The sequence below is a fragment of the Carassius auratus genome, chromosome 2, assembly GCF_003368295.1.
Source record: "Carassius auratus strain Wakin chromosome 2, ASM336829v1, whole genome shotgun sequence".
In the NCBI taxonomy this organism is placed as follows: domain Eukaryota; kingdom Metazoa; phylum Chordata; class Actinopteri; order Cypriniformes; family Cyprinidae; genus Carassius; species Carassius auratus.
This window is the reverse complement of record NC_039244.1, coordinates 16,288,089-16,310,636: the sequence shown is the minus strand read 5'-3', so window position 1 is coordinate 16,310,636 and position 22,548 is coordinate 16,288,089. Positions and strand designations below refer to the sequence as shown.

At 36.7% G+C, this 22,548-nt stretch overlaps 1 protein-coding gene across 1 annotated transcript; it reads right to left on the bottom strand.

Annotated features, from left to right (window-relative positions):
• Positions 1–6,180: 6,180 nt before the first annotated feature.
• LOC113117820 (suppressor of cytokine signaling 6-like) lies at positions 6,181–12,402 on the bottom strand. Its single transcript, XM_026286753.1, has 2 exons — positions 12,069–12,402; positions 6,181–9,939 (listed from the first exon to the last, which is right to left on the bottom strand). Exon 2 carries the CDS (start codon positions 9,820–9,822, stop codon positions 8,224–8,226), a length of 1,599 nt encoding a protein of 532 aa, XP_026142538.1. The 5' UTR covers positions 9,823–9,939; positions 12,069–12,402; the 3' UTR covers positions 6,181–8,223.
• Positions 12,403–22,548: the final 10,146 nt, after the last annotated feature.

Sequence of the window (22,548 nt, the reverse complement as noted above, 5' to 3'; positions counted from 1 at the left end):
GTGGCCTGCACCCACTAGTAAAACAATTCTATCTTATTTTTGGATTGACTTTGGATAAATTCTTGTACTACAAGGTAATTCAGTCAAGAGCAGTGAGTGATTTACTTTCATTTTCATACATTAAAGACTCTGACAGCAGAGCTAGTAAATTAGGCGCGGTCCCTTTAAGAGACAAATGCATCCATTATGATGATACACATCCGATTTTTTTTTGTGCAAATCTTTACTTTCACTTAAGACATAACCACATACTTATTCGAACACACTTTCCAACACGGGTATTTCGACATATTTTGTATGTATTTGTTGTCGGTACAAAAGCAAGAAGACTTTGAGACGCGTCTCTGCTTGCTCCCTGAACAACACCGCGCTGCTGAATTGAGCTCTTTTGCTTTTCGCTCTTTTTTCTGTTTATTTAAACTGCGATTTGAATTTGTTCGTTCAGGTCCAGGAGGAAGTGAACGTCCTGAACGACAGCTCTGTTCAGTGTTGCTGTCCCTGTCCGCGATACGCGCGGCTCTCTCTCGTGCACACGCGCCATCAGCGGCTCAGTTTAGTTTCCCGCAGCGCGGGGCTGAAGCCAACTTGATGTGTTGAATGCTCGGAGCACGTTATAAAACGTATTCTTAAAATACACATTTCTGTTTTAATAAATGGTCATATTAAATCATAGCATAACACATAAGTAGGTACAAAAATAATCAGTGATGCATGCGACCCTTTTGGTCTCAGTGTAGCTCCCTGCTTTACCATGTTATGCAACGCTGAGCAATTGCTGCGACGTTAAGCCTGACAGAGAAATCTCACAAGCACATATAAACACTCATTTTCATATGTGTAATATATTCTTCTAATTGTTTTGTGCCGTTTCGCTGCAGTGTTTTAATGTGAAAGGCTGTAAATGTGTACTTCAAGTGTTCAGACAAATACATCGCGAGCTCATCTGTGACGTTCAGCATGATGATTCAGTTAGAAACCAGCTAAGACCAGCGTGGCAGTGGCCAAAACTACTTTAAAACCATATAATATATTATTCTAATTGTTTTGTGCCGTTTCGCTGCAGTGTTTTAATGCGAAAGGCTGTAAATTCTCTGTGGACTTCAAGTGTTCAGAGAAATACATCGCCAGCTCGCGAGCAGTTGGCTGCCGCGAATATATAATGTTATTACTTTAAACAGTTCAGAAACATCTGAATTTAGCTCTTGGTGTGTTCTAACGTGTGGATTGCGTGTAATCGCGTTTTTAAAAGGTCTTAAATAAGAATGAATTCGCTAGTTCTCGGCTCCGTGTAGACAGCCTGGGCTGAGCAGCAGTATTTTTAACCAGTTTAAAAGTGAAACGAAACCCGACTCCGCCCCTAAATGTCATTGCAACTGTAGGGGCGCAATTTTTCTCAGACAATGTAAGTCTATGGGTAATGAATTTTGACATTTAAAAATTAATAAAAAAAAAACTTTAAGTCTGATCACTCTGAAAAGATATAGCACACACCACCGCTCTATCCCGCAGGTGTCTGCCGAGTTTGGGGCTTGTGGCTTTAAAGCCCTAGGAGGAGTAGCGTACAGAATTTCTGTCAGAAAAATAATAATAAGAAAAAAAAGAAGAAGTTTAAATAGCATAACAGTATGTTGGCTTGTTGCCAAGCCAACATAATAAAATAAAATATTTTAGTGTGATTTTTGACATCTGTCGCGAAGTGTCTACATGAATTCACATTTATTATAAAGTAGTGTTTTTCCTGAGAGATTATACATTTATATTGTATTTATTGAGAGATCTCATCTCAATTGTTGAAATGTAAAAAGCAAGGCCTGCTGCACCAGCCACAAAGAAGATTTTACTGTATCTAGTGCATTATGGATGGTGCATATTCTTATTTTATCAATGTCAAAAGCAACCAAAGATTTCAGAGTAGGGTTGCAGACAATCAAAGATTTGAACTATGAAAATTCTCTAGCTACCAAAACCTCTTTCAGAAGTTTGAAAATAATATAACAAAAATATTGAGTGTTGCTATAGACTTAATATGATACACTGGGAACAGTTGTTTTTAAACTTTTTTTTTTTTTTTTAAACAAAATGAAAATTAGTAAGAGATATAAAGTATAGAGCTATAGGTAGAGAGACAGATTCATTTGTGAGTAATTTTGCATTAAGACAAACATGTATTATATTTTCCTGTAATCAGCATCTCCGTTTAATCAGTTCAGGCATAGTTTTTAAAGTGATAGAGAAATTTCAAGTAAATTAACAGCAATCAAAGCAGAGTATTGAGTAAATTCAATCAAACTGAAGCAAGAATCCTCATGAGACACAACTGCATGCTATCCCACCAACATGTTACTGAAACAGCTCACCTGGAACCACAACACAGCTGGAAACCCACTTCTAAAACTTCACAGCCCATCTGATCTTCTCACATTTTATCTTATGCTTAATTTAATGCTAATGATTCAAAGTGTCATATTGGCTATGCTAACATTTATAGTACCAAGAACAACAGGTGAAGTCTAGGATATATAAATGCCTTTAGGTTAATCTCATAGAATACTGAATCTTCAAGTGAGTGAGGTATGGTGCAGCGCAGTACTGTTTGCTTAAGCCACCCTTTTATGTGGAGACACATGGTGTGCTCAGAAAGATGTCTTCTGGGGTTTCTGACAGATGGCATGGCTCACAGATAAAGACGGCGTCAATGTGACAAAAAAGCTCAACTCTGCAGGTCTCTAGTAGAGACCCATTGTAAGGCTGCATATGCCGTTGTGATTTCCAACTCCATTCTTGCTCATTTTGCACTTAAAAAGACTTGAATCAGAGGTGCAGAAGTGCATTGGCACATCAAAATTATGCTGAAAAGACATTCAGCAGTCTGAACTATCTTCAAAGTCTCAAAGGGCCTAATAAGTAAGAATTGATGACAAGCCATTGAATTATTGAAAAATAAAGCACACCCACGAATTGGCCTTTACTCCTTGGGTGTGCATTATTTTTCAATAATTCAATGGGTTCTATAAATGGCGTCTCCCAACAGTGTTCAGCAGCAGCATCTTGACTAGAGAAATTGTAGTTTAAAAAATAGCCAAATTACCGCCTTGCTAGTAAATGACGTGTAGCTTTTCATATTTCTTTGTTTTGTCAGTATTTTTGTGAGTTTTGGTTCATAAAAACTTGTAAGGACTTTGAAATAACTGAAATAAATTGGAATTGGAACTGTAATGAGGTTGACAGAACTTCTTCACAGCTATGCATTTATTAAAAATAGCTCACCATCTTATAATGTTAGTCAACCCAATAGAATTAAGCATTCGACAAGTGTTCTAGTGTATTAATGATCTAAACATTATGAGCCATTCTACAGAATTGGTCCAAACTCCTATCCCACAACCAAAAACCTCATTTAAAAAGCATTTGAGTATTCAAATCTTTGATGTTTACTAAGACCCTTCTATTCTCTGTTGAAACCCACAATAATATTTTAAATATTAGTAAGCTTAATATATATAAAATCAAGATTTATTGAGTAACCTCAATTGGCAGGTGGTTGTCCCAAGCCCTAAGCCCCTTAATGTCAACTTAAGAAAATGATATTGACATGTTTATTTTTTTCATTATTGTTTTTAAAAATATATTTCTGATTCTTTTAAAAAGTGAAGTTCAAAATTTTATATATATATTTATTATATATAATTATAATAATAATTATATTATTTTTTTTTTCTTTTTTTTTTCTTTGTAAATTATAAATGTTTATTTTTAAAAATGTGTCCCGCATTTTCCATGTCACTGCCGAAACTGAGAATGAAGTTAACTACACCCCTACATTTATGATCTGGAAATATTTATGTGTCACACTTTCTCATAACTACAGGGTGAGTAGATAGAACCCATCTGCGTGTAACTAAGGAATGTCACTACCGAACACCTTTTCTCTGCAATTAAGCACACTTTTTGGGGAGTTATTCCATATAATTTAATGTATATGTGTGTACAACTGTTCAGAACTGTGATTGCTAACCATGTGCTGATTAACATCTTTGAGATATGTTCAAAAGTATCTAAAATTGTCACTACCAAAACAGTCACAACCAAACATGTCATTGTTTCGGTAGTGACAAAGAGAAAACACTTTTTTTAGTACAGCTATGCATTTTTATTTTAGTTTGTTTAAGTAGTAAGCATGCAAGTTAAAATTTTGTAATTTTTGTATATATTCGAACTAACGATCCTTTACTTTGAAATTTACAAAGAAAAAACTGGATTCACAATACAATAAATCTCAATTGTTACTGATTTACCTCTGAAAAAAAAAATTACAATGTAGATACAAGCAAAATCTTAATTGGTCAACATAACCCATCTAATTCAATTACTATAACTATGCTTCGGTAGTGCAAATCTGGGGAGAGGACAAATATTCCAAAACTTTCTGAAAATACAATATGAGAATTAACTGCACAACTACTAGAAATGTGTACCTTGGATTATGATTTTGCACACATACAACAAGTTACAGACATTTTTAACATTTGACTTTGGAAGTTTGTAGAATGCCCCATATAGGAGAAAATATAGCATCTTGAATGGGCTGTAACAAAGGTTGATGTTGAAAATGCTACATAATTTCAACTGAATACTTAACAGGTAGTTTACAATATTTATTCAATGTCAAACGCCATTCATAGGAGCCCATCCAGCTCAGATAACATTTCATCATCAAGCCAGGACAGAAATGACACCTCAGGCTATAAGAATGTGATTGGATTGTTTCATCTATGACATTTTGGTCCTCTGTGAAATATCCTAATTTAATACTTAATCAAGGATGTAACTTTTGCAGAATGTATCCTGATACTGAGCAAATCAGTATGGTGAAAAGCAGCAGCATTTGGTCTTATCATGTGCGGAATAGTTGCCATTAGAAGAAACGAACAAGACAGACTGTGGAAAAGATGAAATTGTGAGTAATGAGAAAGGTGTACACAAACTTTATTATTTACATCAGGAAATTAAATAACTGAGAATTGCATGTTTGAAATCCAAGGAAGTTTTAACAAGATGAAAGATTTAAATGACTTTGAAAAGCATAATGGTGGATGTTAAGCGTTGGTGGATGCATGTCAGAAACCGCAGTCCTGAGGGGCTTTTCATGCACAGCAGAGTCAGAGGTTGAAATGCGAATGGTAGGCTATAAAAAACATCCAGCAGCAGTACTGATTGACAGGCTCAAGGTAATTAAAGCAATAGTTACAATGCATTAAAATGACATCAAATATTAGAATTTTGAGTCACATCCCTAAGAATTATTTCATTTCTCCATTTAAATGTAATAGTTGATTCTCAGATTACCTGACCTGAATTCAAGTGAACGTACGAAATCTATGTTCTGTCAAAACTCCTCAATTACCTCGGATACAATGGACAAACAGATCCATAGAGGTAATTTTGATTAAAACATAAAAGGCATTTGCACCGGTAAGTGGAGTGTAGAAAGCTCTCAGTGGAGTCTGAAGTGAAATTCCAAAGAAACCAATTAAAACAGAAGGGAGGGAGTAATAAACAGAGCCAGAAATCCTTCACCACCTGTAATAAAGCATCCTCCAGAGCCTTAACAGAATGGATTATTAGAAGGGTCACAGCGATGTAGGGGATTGACAAATCATGCACTGACAACATAATATCCAATATATGATGAAATTAAATCAATAATACTTCTGCAGCTTTCTAAGTGAACGCTTACTAACAATGGAAGTCAGATGGGTGGCTTAAAGCACAATGCAAGGAAAATGGATGCTGGTTAAGATTTAGCACTGATACGTGGGGCAGCTGTCTGAAGATCATGATGCTTTCTCAAGTCCAGATCATGTAAATGTTACATCCCATGATAAACGCGCTCACCTCCACCACAGCAGCCATTGGCCTTCAATCTATTAATGATTTTAAATGGCAGTGAGATATACTAACAAAACATACTAAATACAATCATTGCATTAAAAAGCTAAAAGTTTCAAATGATTTTAGTTTCATGTTTCAGACAAGAAAATCGAGCATTAGCAAAATGTTTCTTTTCCACAAAACACCCTGTGTAAGGGAGAGACACTTTGATTGTCCCACAGCAGCATCAAATTAAACTTTATTAACACTATGAACTGGCCTGAAAATGGAATGATTTGTCCAGATAGAACGGTTTAAAACAACAAAAAAACATCTCTGGAGTCTTACAGAACTGCTTAAGCAATTTATGTTGGATATAAGAGTGCTCAGCATGTCCTTTTTGATGGAATGTGACGATGTGTTTGCAGAAAGCATATGAATTCAGCCAGAAAGTTGTTGTAAGGGAGTTGTAGGCCCTGTGGTGTCCTTTATTTACTCAGCAGTTACAAATGAAACTTCAAAATATAAAAAAGTAATCATCCTGGCTCAAATTGCTTAGTAATATATATATATTTAATATTATATATGTGTGTGTGTAAATGAGAAGGTTAATACAGTCTTAATAATGTGCATGTGTGCTGAATGGGAAAAAAACACACAAATGGCACCAAGACTCTTTGGCAACCAATATTAAAGCCTACACTCTGCCCACTTGTTATTTCCAAAACCATTAATTCAAGCAAAGAAACATTAAAATAACAGCAATGCTGTACCGAGCCAGCAATCAAGAAAGTTCTCAGCTGAAAAACAAGGAGCATCACAACTGATCATCAATCTAAAACCACTAAGTGCAAAGGCCAAATCTCATGTTTACAACCTGGTACAAAAAGTGGTAAACTAATCTGTTTCAATCATATTAAGCCTTAGAGTTTTGCATAATTAAGGGGATGGCCACTTGAGTGACTGGTGGATTGCTGCTGCTGTCGCCCACCGTCGACCATTTTTGGATTATCCGGGAGTGACGTGCTGCCAAGATGGCAACGGCCACCTCTGCCCTCTTGAGGCTTCAAAAAGGCTCTTCAGAAACCTACGGGTGACAACACGGTCACTACGTCCATGTTTTTATACAGTCTATGTTTGCAACTCATTAATGAAAGGGTGCAACTCTCCAGGTAAAAGCTCAAATACAACATTAAGCAATGCATATAAAAATAAAACAACAATGACAAAGTTGTAAGATAAACAAAATCTGTTTATAGAGCTAAAATCTGTAATAAAAATAATAAACAATTCCAGCATTGTCCAGCTCTGTGTCTGTTAAAAGGTATTCACTACCATAAATGGAATCTTAAATTTGACATTTTACATTAGAATGAACAGAGAGATTAAGCATATAAAATGTTTATTTTGAACTGAAGAACAAGTTCAAGTTACAACATATCAGTAAGCAAATTCTGTTCCCAAATAGAGATGATTTGAAACTGTACCATTCATAACAGGAAACCTTTCAGTTTTTAAACAATGCTATACAATACTAATGAACACTTAAACAATGCAGGGGCGAAAAGACCAGATGCATTTATAATGTAACTGCATGCCAGTTAAAAGATGACCGTTATAAAGAACAAATCATACAGTCTAAAATCAATTAAGTACAGCAAAGACGAGTTTCAGTGAGGCACCTAAACTTGGCATTACGTGCTAAAGAATGCAAACAAAAAAGGGGATGTGAATACGGTCTGACAAATATGAGCAGCTAATATAGCTTATTAGATTAACTCCACAGAAGGGTAAGATTCATGTGTATGGGGAGAGGACATCATTTGGAATATCGTAAAGTATATTTTCCCTTTGAATAAGATGATGACATAATGACTGGTAAGGAAAGAAGGTATGCACTCAAAAAAAGGGGATGAGAAGGAATGTAATCTATGCATTCACAAACATGCAGTCATTATTAAGGCTTCTATACCTCTGTGCATTCTTGCCAAGATCGTCGAAATGCCCTAAAATAAGATGGAGCTCTGAGTTGTGTGCTGATATTTCATAGTGTGGGATTATGAAGAAAAATTCTGGACTGTCTTTGACTTCAACAAAAAGGAAATGCTACAGTACTAAGAGAACATGCGAAAAATGCTCCAACATTGAGACCCAAACGCTCTAACGACATTCTGGCACTGTGTCTCTACACAAACCACTGAACTATCTACTCTACCAGACCAACAAACATCATCATTCCTTTCAAAAAATTGCTAAATCGAATGGTAACAAAACTCTTGAAATGTCTGTGAAACCGGTTTCGTTGTGTCATCCAAAAAGTGCAAGTAGCAACCAAGTCATGATTTACTGCTTTCAGTAGTGCTTCTCCTGCAGGTAATCTTTCATTTTGTTTGGTAAAGGCAATTTCTGGATCAGATCTATCCGTGTGTACTGGCGGATAACAAAGCGGCACAAGTACTGCAGTGAGCGCACTTGCATAAACCTTGAAACGGGATTGGTCAGTCTGACGGGGTAGGTGACGGACCCCGGTAAGCGAGATCTGGAATAGCAGAATGCTCCATTCTCTGAATCCTTGACCGAATTATCAATGAGATCCACAATTGATATGTGGCCTTCAATGTCTGGTTGCTCGTAGAAGCTGAAACTGCCATTAGAATGCTCGATTCGAGTGTGCAGAGTCTTACCCTGTGAGCGAAAGCTCAAACTTAGAAGATATCGATCATCAGAGCTGTCGCGAACTAAAAAAGAACCATCTGGAAGATTCGTCAGCTTTTCTTCGGCCTCCCATCTTGTAATGGGACCCCAATACCAACCCTGCTTGGCTAGTTTCTTCAGTTCAGCCGTGAGACTAGTAACCACCATGGGTCCGTTGTTCTGCACGGCATCATAGACCCGCTGCACCCCCGGAGCAGAGTTGGGGTCAAAGTTGAGATGGTGCATGACGCTCTCTGCAACATGAGCATGTGTACCACCAAACCCAGAGAAGCTTCTCTGGAGATAACTATTGGGCAAAGGAGGTAGCAAGGGGGAAAGTGGGGCTTCGAGTCTTGAGCCCTGCAGCAAGACATTTGCAGTGTTTAAAAAGAGCTGGTTCACCGATGACGACTCCATAAAGATGTCTGGAGACAGGAGGTCTTGGTCAATAGGTTCCTCGTCTGCATGAAGAGATCTGCATCCCTCTGACTGTGGAATGACGTCCATGGGTGTGGTGCCGTCTAAGCAAAAAGAGCGCGAACCTTCATTGTCAGGAAAGAGTCCATCATCTAAAGGCATTGTGTACTGAATATAATCCTGAGCTGCAAGACCAATGACTACAGGCATGTGTTCATCCATTTCAAGGTGCAAATCAGCATTGTGAGCACCAGAATGGTGGTCTGGCACACGTCTGGTGATTCTCAATGAATCGCTAGATTCTTTGAACTCTCTCTGGAGGTCTAGGAAGTCTTGGTGCACACTGTTGAGAGCCGGACTAGGATCTGAGGAGTTCATTAATGCCTTAACATCCATTTTGACGCATGTCTCCTCCGAGTTCACTGGTCTGAGAGGCCACGGCGTGGGACTGTAATGATGACTATGGATGGATGCTGAGCGGGAGGAATGCTGGGATTTTAAGTCACTTAGAGTAATGGGTGCCGAAGAGGAGGAAAAGGTGTCATCATCTATAGAGCAAACAGATGGAGAACCACCCTTGACCTTTGGTTTTTGTTTCGCTGATAGTCTCCTTTTCAAGGTGCCCATGAGACCCTCACTCTTAGATCTGACTTTGGATCTTTTTTCTTCCTCATTATCCAGGTCGCTACTGACGAGATCTTTGCTGTAGCATCCTCCAAACAGAGAGTCTTCAGCAGAGAAACTGGCCGCCAAGTCTGGCTGTGATACGGCAAATTCATTCTCTTCTTTGCCTTTAATGTTAAATGACTTTTTAATTGTTTTCAGACTGATCTTCTTCATTCTCAAAGATCCCCCTTAATGATTTGGAGGGGGATTACACGTGAGGTTTTTGGGATGAGGGAGATGATTGTGAACACTTACACATAGCTGATCACATATGGCCCACGACTCCCTTACCTACAAAATAGAATAAGACATTAATATAATAAAACATTATATAAATACATTACATTCGGGATTAAATGACAATCATAACTTTCGCAATGAGAAAAAATTCCTTGAGATGTTTAAGAAGTTTTTCACCATTTTATACACCTTTTCACCTTGACTAACTCATCGCGAGTGGTGTGACAAAGTTAAAAAAAAATATATAATAATTCAAATATTCTGTGAAGATTCTCAATTTGTCATAAAAGCTAGAGACTGAAAAATAGCACACTTTTAAGACCAACTCTTGACAAAGTACTAATAAAGTGATTACTAGGTGGGATTTATACTTCCGCCTGGCTCCGCGTCGGGATACTCTACTGATTGCGTGTGCACCTTCCAAAACGGATGAGGCTTTTATACAAATACTTTTATACTAATGTCCAATTGTTAAGTTACAAACATTACTATTCAAAAAGTATGGGGGCAATAAGGTTTTTTATTTTATTTAAAGAAATTAACAGCAAGGAAGTAAAGACATTATTAATGTTACACAATATTTATATTTCAAATAAATGGTATTCTTTTGAACCTTCTATTAAAAAAGGAATCATAAGTGCATCACAGTTTACATAAAAATATTAAGAAGAGCACAACTGTTTTCAACATCGATAATAATAATAACATTTGTTTCCTGATCACAAAATCAGCATATAAGATTGATTTCTGTATAACACTGAAGACTGGAGTACTAGCTGCTGAAAATTCAGCTTTGCCATCACAGGAATGAAATATATATATATCTTTTTACTTTAACAATATTGCTGTTTTACTATATTTTTAAAGGGGTCCTTTTATGCTTTTTCAACTTTAGTTCAACTTTAGTTAGTCTGTAATGTTGTGGTGTGAGCATAAAAAAAACACCTGCAAAGCTACAAAGCTCACAGTCAACTTCAAAAGGAGATCATTTTTTAACAGAGACCACTTTTCAAAAACTACAAGTGACTTGAACTACAAAGCATATTTTCTGGGATTTGTGATATCACAAATATCAACTAATGGGACGAGACCTGGCTTAGCTTCACTAAAGAATTATGGGTCGTTCTTGAACAATTCGTTCATTTTGAACAAATCGGTAATATAACTCGCGAAGAACGAGTCGTCTCTTGGAGTGATTCGTTCAGCTGTGCAAAATTCTATATGTTCTATCCTGGAATTAGATTTTATTGTGATCAACATTTGTGTAAGAACTAGTAGATATCAGGGAAATAACATGCAAGATTTTAATTATATTTAATAAAATGAACAAAATTAATGAAAATTACTCAAAAAAAAATATTTTTTCATTTTGCTGAACAAGACACAAAGGTCAGAGTTGGGCAAATGATCTGACAAGGCACATGAACTTAAGAGTAATCATCAAGGTTTAAATCACGCACAAACTGATGTGATTTTGATGCAATATTTACATGAGAGCCTGTTGTAGTACACCCCCAAAACAAAATCAAGACTTTGTAAAAAAGCATAATAGGGCCCCTTAAAAAAAAAAAAAATCAGCCATGGTGAACAAATTATAGTGTATTATCACTTCGAAATGATTAATTGTCATTTGAAATGTAGATACTGAAGCTTAGATGGAGCATGCAACACCTCAGGGCATGGCAAAGTCCTAAAGACAACCATAGGTGTTTTTTTTTGTGGAAATAACACAAATGCACAAATGACTCACACAGAATAAGACAAGCAACTTATTTGCTAAAAAACATATTGCATAAATTTAACATAAACATATGGTACCAATAACCACTTTTCTAATCAAATGTAGGTTAAGGCTGACATTCACGTGCTGTGTATTTCAAAATAATGGCATTATTATATTACAGTATGTTAAATGTTTATGCCTGATTGTTGTCCGACATGTCTAGTGTACATTATGAATTCAACAAACATTAACAGATATACAATATGAATCTGCCACTGTGGAAACAAGTTCAAAGTTCAAAACACTGCTTGAATTCATACATATGAGCGTACCAACGCTTTAAAAGCAGTTAGCACTCAGGCTAACCTGTACAGGCCCTGTACGTAAAACATCACTTCTTTCTAACGCTACTACGCTAGACATCAATATTTACAAACAAATATTAACTATACATTACCTGTCGTGCCTTGAATACACTGTCAGCTAACGGCAGCTGTCATATCAGTGTCCGGAGAGCATTAGGAGACATTATTACTTCATGGCTAGCTGATACCTGCACTTACAAAAACACCGCAGAAACGAAGTCAATTTCCACAGAAACGAGGAATAATGGGCACTTTATGACCGCGTTTTGCGATAAAGTCACACCGTACGCTGTGGACGTCTTGAATTGTACCTATTTTCGGCGTTTAAAACTTTTCTCTAGCTAGCTGCCGTTTTGTCGCCTGCACTGTCTTTTCTCTGCCCTCTTTGTTTGGTGTTGCATCATGGGAATGAATGTGAAGGAGGGGAGGAGATCTTTGATGTTCGCCGACGGTCGACTGTCTGCTTGAGCACAAGAATCCTCATAGCAACATTGTTTATGTTAATAGGCTGTTATTTTATTTATTTAACATTTTATACATGTCAGGTCCGTTATCACGTGTTTTATATTTTGTTATGTTCAGTTGTTTTTGTAATTCCAAGTCCTGTTGGCAACACAATATTTTGTGATGTCACCTGTACTTAGTGTTTTATTATTAAGTATAAGCATTTATTATTAATGCTAAAGCGACTTCTTCCCCCAGGCAATAATGGCGGTATTTTTCTTTTTTTCTTTAAATGAATATTTATTTATTTATATAATATATATATATACAGTTTGTGTTTTGCAGAGTTTGCTGCTTCTGTATTTGTAGATTATTTCCCCACATGTTTCTATGGTATATTGGCAAAAAAAATATATAATAAGTATTTACATTGTTGACCCTTGTTCTTTATAACCTCTGCAATTCGCTCTGGCATGCTGGTTATTAGCTTCTGGGCCAAATTATGACTGACAGCAATCCATTCTTGCCTTATTAGTTCTCACAATAGTTGATCACAATTTGTGGGCTTCTGTTTGTCCACTAGCCTTTTGAGGACTGACCATAGGTTCTCTATGGGATTGAGATCCAGAGATTTGCCTGGCCGGAGATCCAAAATTTCAATGTAATGATCTTCGAGCCAGTTTATCACTCTTGCTTTGTGACATGGTGCTCCATCCTGCTGGAAAATGCACGGATCATCACCAAATTGCACATGGATCATTGGAAGAAGTGTTCTTGCAGGACATTTTGATACCGTTCTTTATTCATGACAGTGTTTTTGGGCAGAATTATGAGAGAGGCCACTCCCTTGGTTGAAAAGCAACCCCACACATGGATGGTCTAATGATAATTCACTTTTGGCACGTCACAGGACTCATGGTAGTGTTCACCTAATATTCTCAGAGCAATCGATTTTCCAGATGTCTCAAACAGTTGGGAGCTTCATCAGAGAAAATTACTTTGCACCAGTCTTTTGCTGTCCAATCCTTGTGCTTCCTGCAGGATTTCAGTCTGTCTTTGATGTTTTTTATTTGTTATTGTTGTTGTTGTTTGAGAAAGAAGTGGCTTCTTTGCTGCCATTCTTAATTTTCTTAAAATAACAAACGTCACCAACACAGAAACTTTGTGTGTGTGTGTGTGTGTGTGTGTGTATATATATATATATATATATATATATATATATATATATATATATATATATATATATATATATATATATATATATATATTTTATATATATATATATATATAAAAAATAATTATATGAAGTGAAAACAACAGTGATGGGTCTATACTTTTGCAAGGTCATGTATGAATAATGATTTACTCTAAAGCTTTGATTCTGAATTAATAAAGAAAAATAAAGATTAGGCTATTTGAAATATTTAAGTTTGTCTTCTTTTTACAAGTTTTATAAAAGTAGACTATAGACGCTCATGAGATACACTACTTGTACTTGTGTGACACTGCTATAATCATAACTGGAGAACTGTCTTTTATTAATTTCTTTCTTTGTTTGTTATATTTTTGTTATATTTTTGGTCATTACTGTGTGTGGTACTGTAGAGGTGCAACTGCAGTCATATAGCCTATGTATGTACACATTTTAAACAAAGCAAAGAAAACCAGGCTGCTCACAGAAAAACTGCAAAGCCTCCTGCACTTCTGTTGTGCTTTTGCACATCAGACTTTTAGTTGATTTAAGTGTGGTCTAATTAGTGTCAGTAATATTTTAAAGAGGGCGCCTATGCATGCCAAGGCCAGGCTAATTGATGTCATACTCTTTCTCTGTGTTGTTTGTTCTGCCCCGTTTAACTGACAGAGCTGTGGGCTGTTGTGGTCAGGTGTACTGGAAGCTACAATGAGGAGACAGATACTCTGCAGACAGAGGGATAATTACCTTCAGCAGCAAGAGTTAACCAAGCACCTCTTTCACAGACAACACAATGTATTCTGCTTTTACTGTAATGCATTTTACAGCAAATTACTTAGAACACTAAGCTTTATTACCTTTAGTAACATTTTAATTTTGTATCATTATTTATGTAATAATTCCCTGGCGTTTCACCATTGTGAAATGATGACAAATACTTACGTATTATTATCATCTACTCAGTGAAGTTTAATTTTCACTAATTAAATAAAGTGATGTAACCTGTAAACAAACACAGTTTAGGGATGAGTATTAGACCTACATTATGTAATGTATGGCAAACAAATCTCTCCATTGGTTTTGAACAGTGATGTGACAAAACCCTCCATGACAGCTCGCATTACTTTCCCCTGATAGCATAAACTGCCTTGAGACTCAATGTCATCTGACATGTTTTCATGCCTCGACTGGCGGCGAGGCCAGATGGAAAACATGAGCAAGAGTGATTGACATGCTCACGAGGGTTGGAGGTCATATTCAGCAGTCATGATGGGACATCCTTTAGCTGAGACGTTTAACAGGTGCACACAGAGGGCTGGTGAGCAGCAGGACAATGAGTCTGATTGGGGGCGATGGAGCCCGGTGTGAGGGAACGTGTGATGACTCAACCAACAGGCTGTTCTCATTCACTGCAGAAGTCTTCCCGTGTGATGGAGTGATGTGAATGATGCATCACAAATCAGGGCTGATTGTCGACATAAGGCTTTATTTCATTCTTCAACGGAGAGAGCTGACCCGATTCTCCTTTACAGCCCAGTCCATTAGCATAGGACTTTAACATCGGAGGAAAAGAGCTTTGTCTCCACTTTGAGGCACTAAAATATTATTTTCCTTTACTTTTGGAGATAGAAATGCCTGGGGAATGATGAAAATGTTCATAATAAAGCGAAATGTTAAAAGATATTAGTGCTTGTGGAAATACACATAATCAAATATCTGATTTGCTTTTAAAAGTAAGAACACATTAATCGTTTAACATAATCATCTGCCTACTTTAGCTGATATTTTGGTACTCAGCCTATTTGGTTGATTGGTTCTTCTCAAGTGTGATGTTGTTGTTGTTGTTGTAAGCTCTTGCAAGAGAGTTGAGAGTTGAAGAGCTGAAGCACAATACAAATAATTGGACTGAGAGTTGTTAGTGTGTTCCACAACTATTGTCATTTGATTCAGCATCATCTAAATAAATAAATAAGGCTATACTATTAAACAAAGCTATGAATTGTAAGCACATGGAAAGTGCTCTCGGCTGGTTTGTTTTAGCAGCAGCATGCAAGCCACTGTATGATAGGTCTCTCTGTTGTTTTAGCTCCAAATGATTTCTGGTTTTCCACTTGGCCTGCAAGTGTAAATAATGCTGCTATTAAGATTTCACTTAAATAAGTCATCTGTGAGATACTGTATAGTTATAGTGGAATATAAAGTCATAATTGTGAGAAATGTGGAAAAGCATTACATTTATACTCAAAATCATCCTTTGATGTCTCTCCATTGTTAGCTTTGCTTGATTTCTTGCTTTCTACTTTGTCTGCGATTGGAAATAGTGCTAAGAATTAAGATATCACTGGTACCTCTCATTATCTCCCGCAGACACCAACGGTATCTCGGTTGTCTCCTACAGCTGTACCACTGCTTATTATATTTATTCCAACACAATGCTTTAGGCTACAGTTGAAAGTAACTAACATCAGCAGGAATGGACAAGCTTCGTTTTCATAGCTTCCTGTACCGGTTCCAGGGTTTGTTTGTTGTTTTGCCTCCCTTGTGTATCCGTTTCCTCCTGCCTGGCACTGCTACCCTGGGGCCTGTCTGTTCATAATATTAAAATATCTAGGGAAAGGGAGATGCTGCCATCAAGAGGTGCGATAGCATCTCCTTGGAGGAATTAAATATTTAAGCTGCATAGTAATATGGTACACTGCTGTGAGATCGAAAAAGCTTTTGCAAACTGCTCAGTTTTTATGTGAAGAATAGAATGTGCTACGTTTGTGCTAATGCAAACTGAATGTACAAAACTATGTAACAAAATGTAGATTCTGTGAAATCACAGTTGTTACTCAACTATCAGTATATAGGCCTATTTCAGACATAACCTCAGAGTAATGTCACAATGACCAACTGACAGGTTTGTTTAGAATACCTTACCGAATAAATTAAATTTAAATAATAATTTAAATAATGGTTTCCTTTCCTTTTATGGAGAATACACTTTGGTTTGGGGAACATGTTAGGGCAATGTTTGGATTGTGGGTAACCAAACAGTTGATGGCCCCCAGTAACTTCCGGGGTATAGAAATAATACTATGGAGGTAAATGTTTGATTAGCCACAATCTTCAAATTACTCCTTTTCTGTTCAGCAGAATAAAGACATTCAATCAGGATTGGTTAATTTGAGGGTAAGTGAATGATTACAGAATTTTCATTTTGGTGAACTATCCCTTTAAGATATTAACTGCTCATATCTACTCACTATATTAAAAAGCAACATATCATGAAAGTAAAAAACAAAATGAGTGACAGTAAATAATAGTATTTGAGACCTTTACAGGTTATGCCACATTTAAATAAGACATCAAGAGGAAGTGTGCTGAGGTCACAACTGCTGAAACTGGCATTAGCTAAGGTGGTTACAGGCAGGAAAACATGTCAATCACTACTGAGGGCCTCCTGCCGCTTCGTTCAATAGCCACACTGGTGCATTGCCATCCACAAATGCAAAAATTAGGTTGCGAGTAAATAATCACAGGTCATGTGATTATTTTGGCTGTATTTAATGGACTGTTTGTGTATGCAAACCTCAAGATTTTTTATATCTTAAATGGCTGGCCTAAATTTGATTTAACTAATGTGATATAATAAACTAAGTGAACTTGCAAAAATAAAATACTGCATCTCCACGCTTGAGAGACATGGACAGGGGAAGAAAATGAGACTTAAAAATGGAAAAATTGTCAATACAAATATATGAAAAGGTACGCAAAAATATCATCAGCACCCACAATGAATATATTTTGGAACAGAACGAGCACCAGTGGGGTTGTAGTGGATCTATGAGGCCATAGGCAGGCAGTCTGTTGAAATGGGGTTTATTTTCTTTCTGTTTAGCTTAACCCCATTGGTTCCCTGTGGTCTACACACACAGTTCTGCTGCATTTGCGCTTTCTTTGATTATCAAGAAGAAAGCAGTATATATTGTGCCAAACTTCCCTGAAGCGAGACGAAATTTGGCTTCTTCCACACAGACCTGCTTTGACTGTGCCCCCAGTGTCCCCTTATAAAGGGCTCCCTTGTTATCCGAGACTTGATGAGACTAAATTTAAAAGATTGAAAACAGGGGCAAAAAAGAACATAATGTTTCGTCAAGTAAATTGAGCACTTTTGTTACACTCCTTTGTGGAACAGGCATAAGTGAATGCAGAGCAAGTTTGGACTGTTTTCCTTGGCTTTATAATATGAAATTTCGGAAACACAATGCATATCTGCAGAATAGCTTCTTTTCATGAAAGGATGTGTAAGTTCGAACATTTCAGCAGTGGAGGCACGACTGGCTTATGAAATATTGCTTGAGGCATTCAGATGGAATATTTTCAAACTACCCAGGGTGGTTGTTAATGTTTTCTTTTGATAATAAATTATCACATCTGCAGAACAATACGAATGTTGTGCTTAAGGCTAATTGAAATGAAAATTGCAATGACAACTGGAGGGAGAGTCCAGTAGAGGGCAGTGTTGCTTTTAAACAGCCGGTGGGTGGAAAATCGAATACAACGTTATAATGTGTCCATATTCTCAGCCACACTCACTTTGGTGGACTTATTGCGAAAAAAATTTCAAATGCATATATTTAAAAATGAAGACACAAGTAACATATGGCACTCACATGTTGTCCTAAACACTTAAAGGAACACATCAGGCAGGGGATACAATAATTTAGCATGAAACTGATTTAACTGGCTGCATAAGCAGGCGTTCCTGTTGGTTGCGTGCCATTCTTTAATGCCTTGGCTGCTTCACCTCCATCAGATCAAAACAACGCTACCTTTTTTACACTCACCTGCTGTGCACAATGAGTTATGTGTGAATGTGAGGAAAAAAGAGGTGAAATCAAATCCCTCCTCCAAACAGAAAAAAGGTCAGAGATGACGTGTACAGTGAGGGCAAGCCCCTCTCCTGACCGTATCATTAAGCAGCCAAGTTCTATAAGCAGCACCTTTTGCTGTTTACCCTTGGCAAAAGAAACCCCTGCACCCACATAAACACCGCGACTTAAATGAAATCATGTCATCGCAGTGTACACACTGCACAGTGCACTTATGTATGTCCTGCGCAGTCAGCATTCAAAGTCACAGGGCATATACTTGAAGACAGAGCAACACACCCGCAGCAAATCATTTGTGTTTTCTGAAATGGTTAGTAAAACTGGTGTAGAATAATTAATAGCATGGTTTGAAATGCTTTCTTGCTTTGCGAACAAAAGCGATCTTGTTTTGCCAGTGTTTTGAGACCTCACTAATTCAAAACCTATGTGAGAAACCTACTGTAGGCCAGTGATTTTATAAGCAATTTGATATTGTGGAATCCTGTCTCTGTCTCAGGGTAAAAAATAAAAAATTTCACATTGTGAGATATAAAGTCACGTATAATTAAATATAATTTCACATTATAAGATGAAGTCATAATTGGGGATTTTAAAATGACAATTGTGAGATATAAAGTCATAATTGTGAGATTATTATAGAGAGGTAGAGAACTATTAGATACAGTCATATTGTGAGATATCAAGTCAGTCACAAGAAACAAAGGTTTTAATTATTTAAATATTTAAATTAGTTTAAAACTGTAGCACATATAAATGATGTGTTCTTGATTATTGTAAGAATATTACAGAATAAAGCAAGATATAATCAATGCATAAATTATGAGATTCTAAATTATGATCATCAAGTACATTAAAATGACCCACTGAGACATCACTCTCTTTCAGTTTGCTTCACACAAGCTGACAAAAACGAACCCTCTGTCATGATTTCAAGACACGGTGTGTACTCCCAATGAAGCAAAAATATACAATTTAATGAAATTCATAAATATTAGGTTGAAGGCTCAGTTGTGTGCACACTGATCAGGTCAGCAGGAGGAGGGCACCTACGGCTCATGCCAAACTTTAGCATACCTATTTTAGCCACGATGGAAAATTTTCCTCAGGTTCTTCGAGGGCATGCAGTGGGGGTACAAGGGAGTGGGCAGAAAGCTCTTTGCTTTGCGACTGCTGTGTGAACATAGGGAGAACTAGCACAACCACCACACTGGCACAATTTCAGTGTGTGTGGGATCTTGACAAATACATCTTAGAGCACAGCCAATATCACAGTCAGGAGGGGGAAACGCAAAAGATTTAGGGTACTGAGAAACGGGAGGGTTGGCAAGCATCTGTGCGTTGGTGGGTAAAAAGAAAAAACAAGACAATCCTCAAAGGTGAATATTATTTCAACCTATCAGCAAATGGTGTGGCCTCAGTTTGAATAATTCCCTCTTTTGTGTCTGAATGAGAAAGCAATGTAATCATAATGACCCACACCTATACCGCCCATCACAAATACATCTGCAACCAGCATTTGGGAACCATAACATACTGTATCTCAGATCACGTTACAACTGTTCTCCTGTAATTCTGTCCAGTGTCTTGTTTTTTAGAATTACGCTTATATGTATAGAATGAAAACATCTGGAACTAGATTGGACACTTCTGTGGGCTGCGAGCTGGATATTTATGTATATAAAAACAGTTAAAAATATTCCATTATCATTATACAAACCAGCAATGCAAAGAAAAGCACCCTCATCACCAAGTTCCTGCTGTAAGTATGTTAGAATAATACTCATTAAAATCTGCTGCGGGGGTGAAATCACACATGGCCTCTGCAAGCCCTTATGTGAAGGTACTTATTGTCGACCGCATGCACATCATATACGTCCACTCAAGCTAGCAGCTTCTGAGGAATTCATATAAATGTGTGAGTCATTTCTAGAAACTGGTTTGCAATCACCAGGCTGTGGATATCAAAAATGGATTGGTCGCAAATAGACATCCTCACTATTCAGTGCTGTGTTCATCTCTCTCCGGACCATTGGATCACAGGTCTGTTCTGAAATGACTGTAGGCAGCAGGGAAAAAACAGTGCTAAATATGAATAATAAAATGCAACTGTCTGTATATTCATGCACGGTTAAGATAGGAAAGTTATCTCCAAAAGGCTATGTGATGTAAAGAAGCTATTAGTAATAGGCAGATGCCAACATGGGCAGGTTGCGTGACATATCCTCATTCCTGAAAACCAAGAAAATTACACAAGGTACACATTTTCAGTTTTCATTTAACATTTATTTTTATAACTTTAAATTTTTTTTATAAACTTCATGATGTTAAAAACTATGGCCAGCAAGAATAAGAATAAAATAATCGTAATTAATCTCATGATTTCTGACTAATTTGTAGATTTCATTTAAATGAAAAAGAAATTAAAGAATCTAATTCTTAAAATATTTAAAATAGTAGATATGTCATTTAATGCAATCAAATATTTCCTAAATATCCCAAATATGTCACAAATTTATGGCAATGAATTACATTAATAAGAAAAATTATTTAACAGTATGTTCATAACATTTGGTGGCATATTGATCATAATTCATTTTGACCGCAATTTGAACCACAAAGATTTTCAGGATCCAGCCAATAGACTGTTGGGTGCAAATATAAAATATAAGTCACACTGTTTTCAGACCTTGGTTCTAGTCCAAGAACACTCACTGTCCACGGTTCAAAGGTCCACAACGTCCTTAAGATGATAGTTTGGAGATTTATTAACATGCAAATAAATGTAGAAATAAAATAACACCAGGTACAATACCCTTGTGTTTTTGTATTTGCAGCACTGCATGTGCATATTCAGTACAGACAAGTCCTCATCCCGTCCCATCTCCAGCTTCTGCCACACTGGGCTGTGAATTTTGACAGAGCTCTGATGCATGCCTCTTTTCTCTCGAGACCATCATACAGATCTGCTCTGGTTCCCAAGCCTTTGGGAAGTTTCTCCACAACAGTTTCTATCTCCTAGTAACTGTGGTCAGTCAAACTGCTGACTATTGTTCAGAAGGCTTGCATCAAAGTGTGTTGACAAAAGACAGGTAAATACTGCAATGTGTAACATTTGTTGCAATTTGTTTCACAAAAGCTGACATGTAACAATATATATTAAAAAAAAACACAGCTTTTACTTTTATAACGGGATACTTTTACGACTGAAGCCTTATTATCATTTGGATGAATTTTTCACAACACATAATGTACATACTATAATTCTGCGAAACATAAAATTCTATTCAAAAGTTTGAGGTGGTAAGATTTTTTTAAATGTTTTTGGAAGAAGTCTCTTATGCTCACCAATTCTGCATTTATTAAAACAGAAATTTTTTAAAATACTATTGCAATTTAAAATAACTGTTTTAATATATTGTAATATGTATTTTATTCCTGTGATGGGAAAGCTGAATTTTCAGCAGCCATCCACACAGTCTCCGTGTCACATGATCCTTGAGAAATCTTCTAATGTGCTGATTTGGTGCTCAAGAAACATTTCTATTATTATCAGTTATGAAAACGTTTGTGCTGCTTAATATTTTTGTTCATGAAACATTATTTCAGGATTATTTGCTGAAAACAAAGCTCAAAAGAACATAATTTATTTGAAATATAAATCATTTTACATAATGTATTTGCTGTTACTTTTGATCAGTTTAAAGCTCCCTTGCTGAATTTTTTTTTTTTTTTAAAGATATCTCTCTCTATAATATCTTACTGACAGTATAGTGTGACCAAAGCACTATTAATTTCTTTATTAGTAAACCTTTTTAACAAGGGAAAATGTATTGAGCACGCAGTTAAGTTGCATTTGAAAAACTGCATTTGAAGGCAGAAAGATACTTGTGATTTTGTGTTAAACTGCAAGGGGCTGTAAGCCTGGAGGCAATGATCTTGAGAGAGCCTGAGAGGGCGGACAGGAAATGAGAGAGGTCAAGGTGAGTGACAGAGAGCTCACTGCTACCACTCGACCACATCTGTGCCTGACATGGAGGAAATGCACTCCAGGAAGTGAGA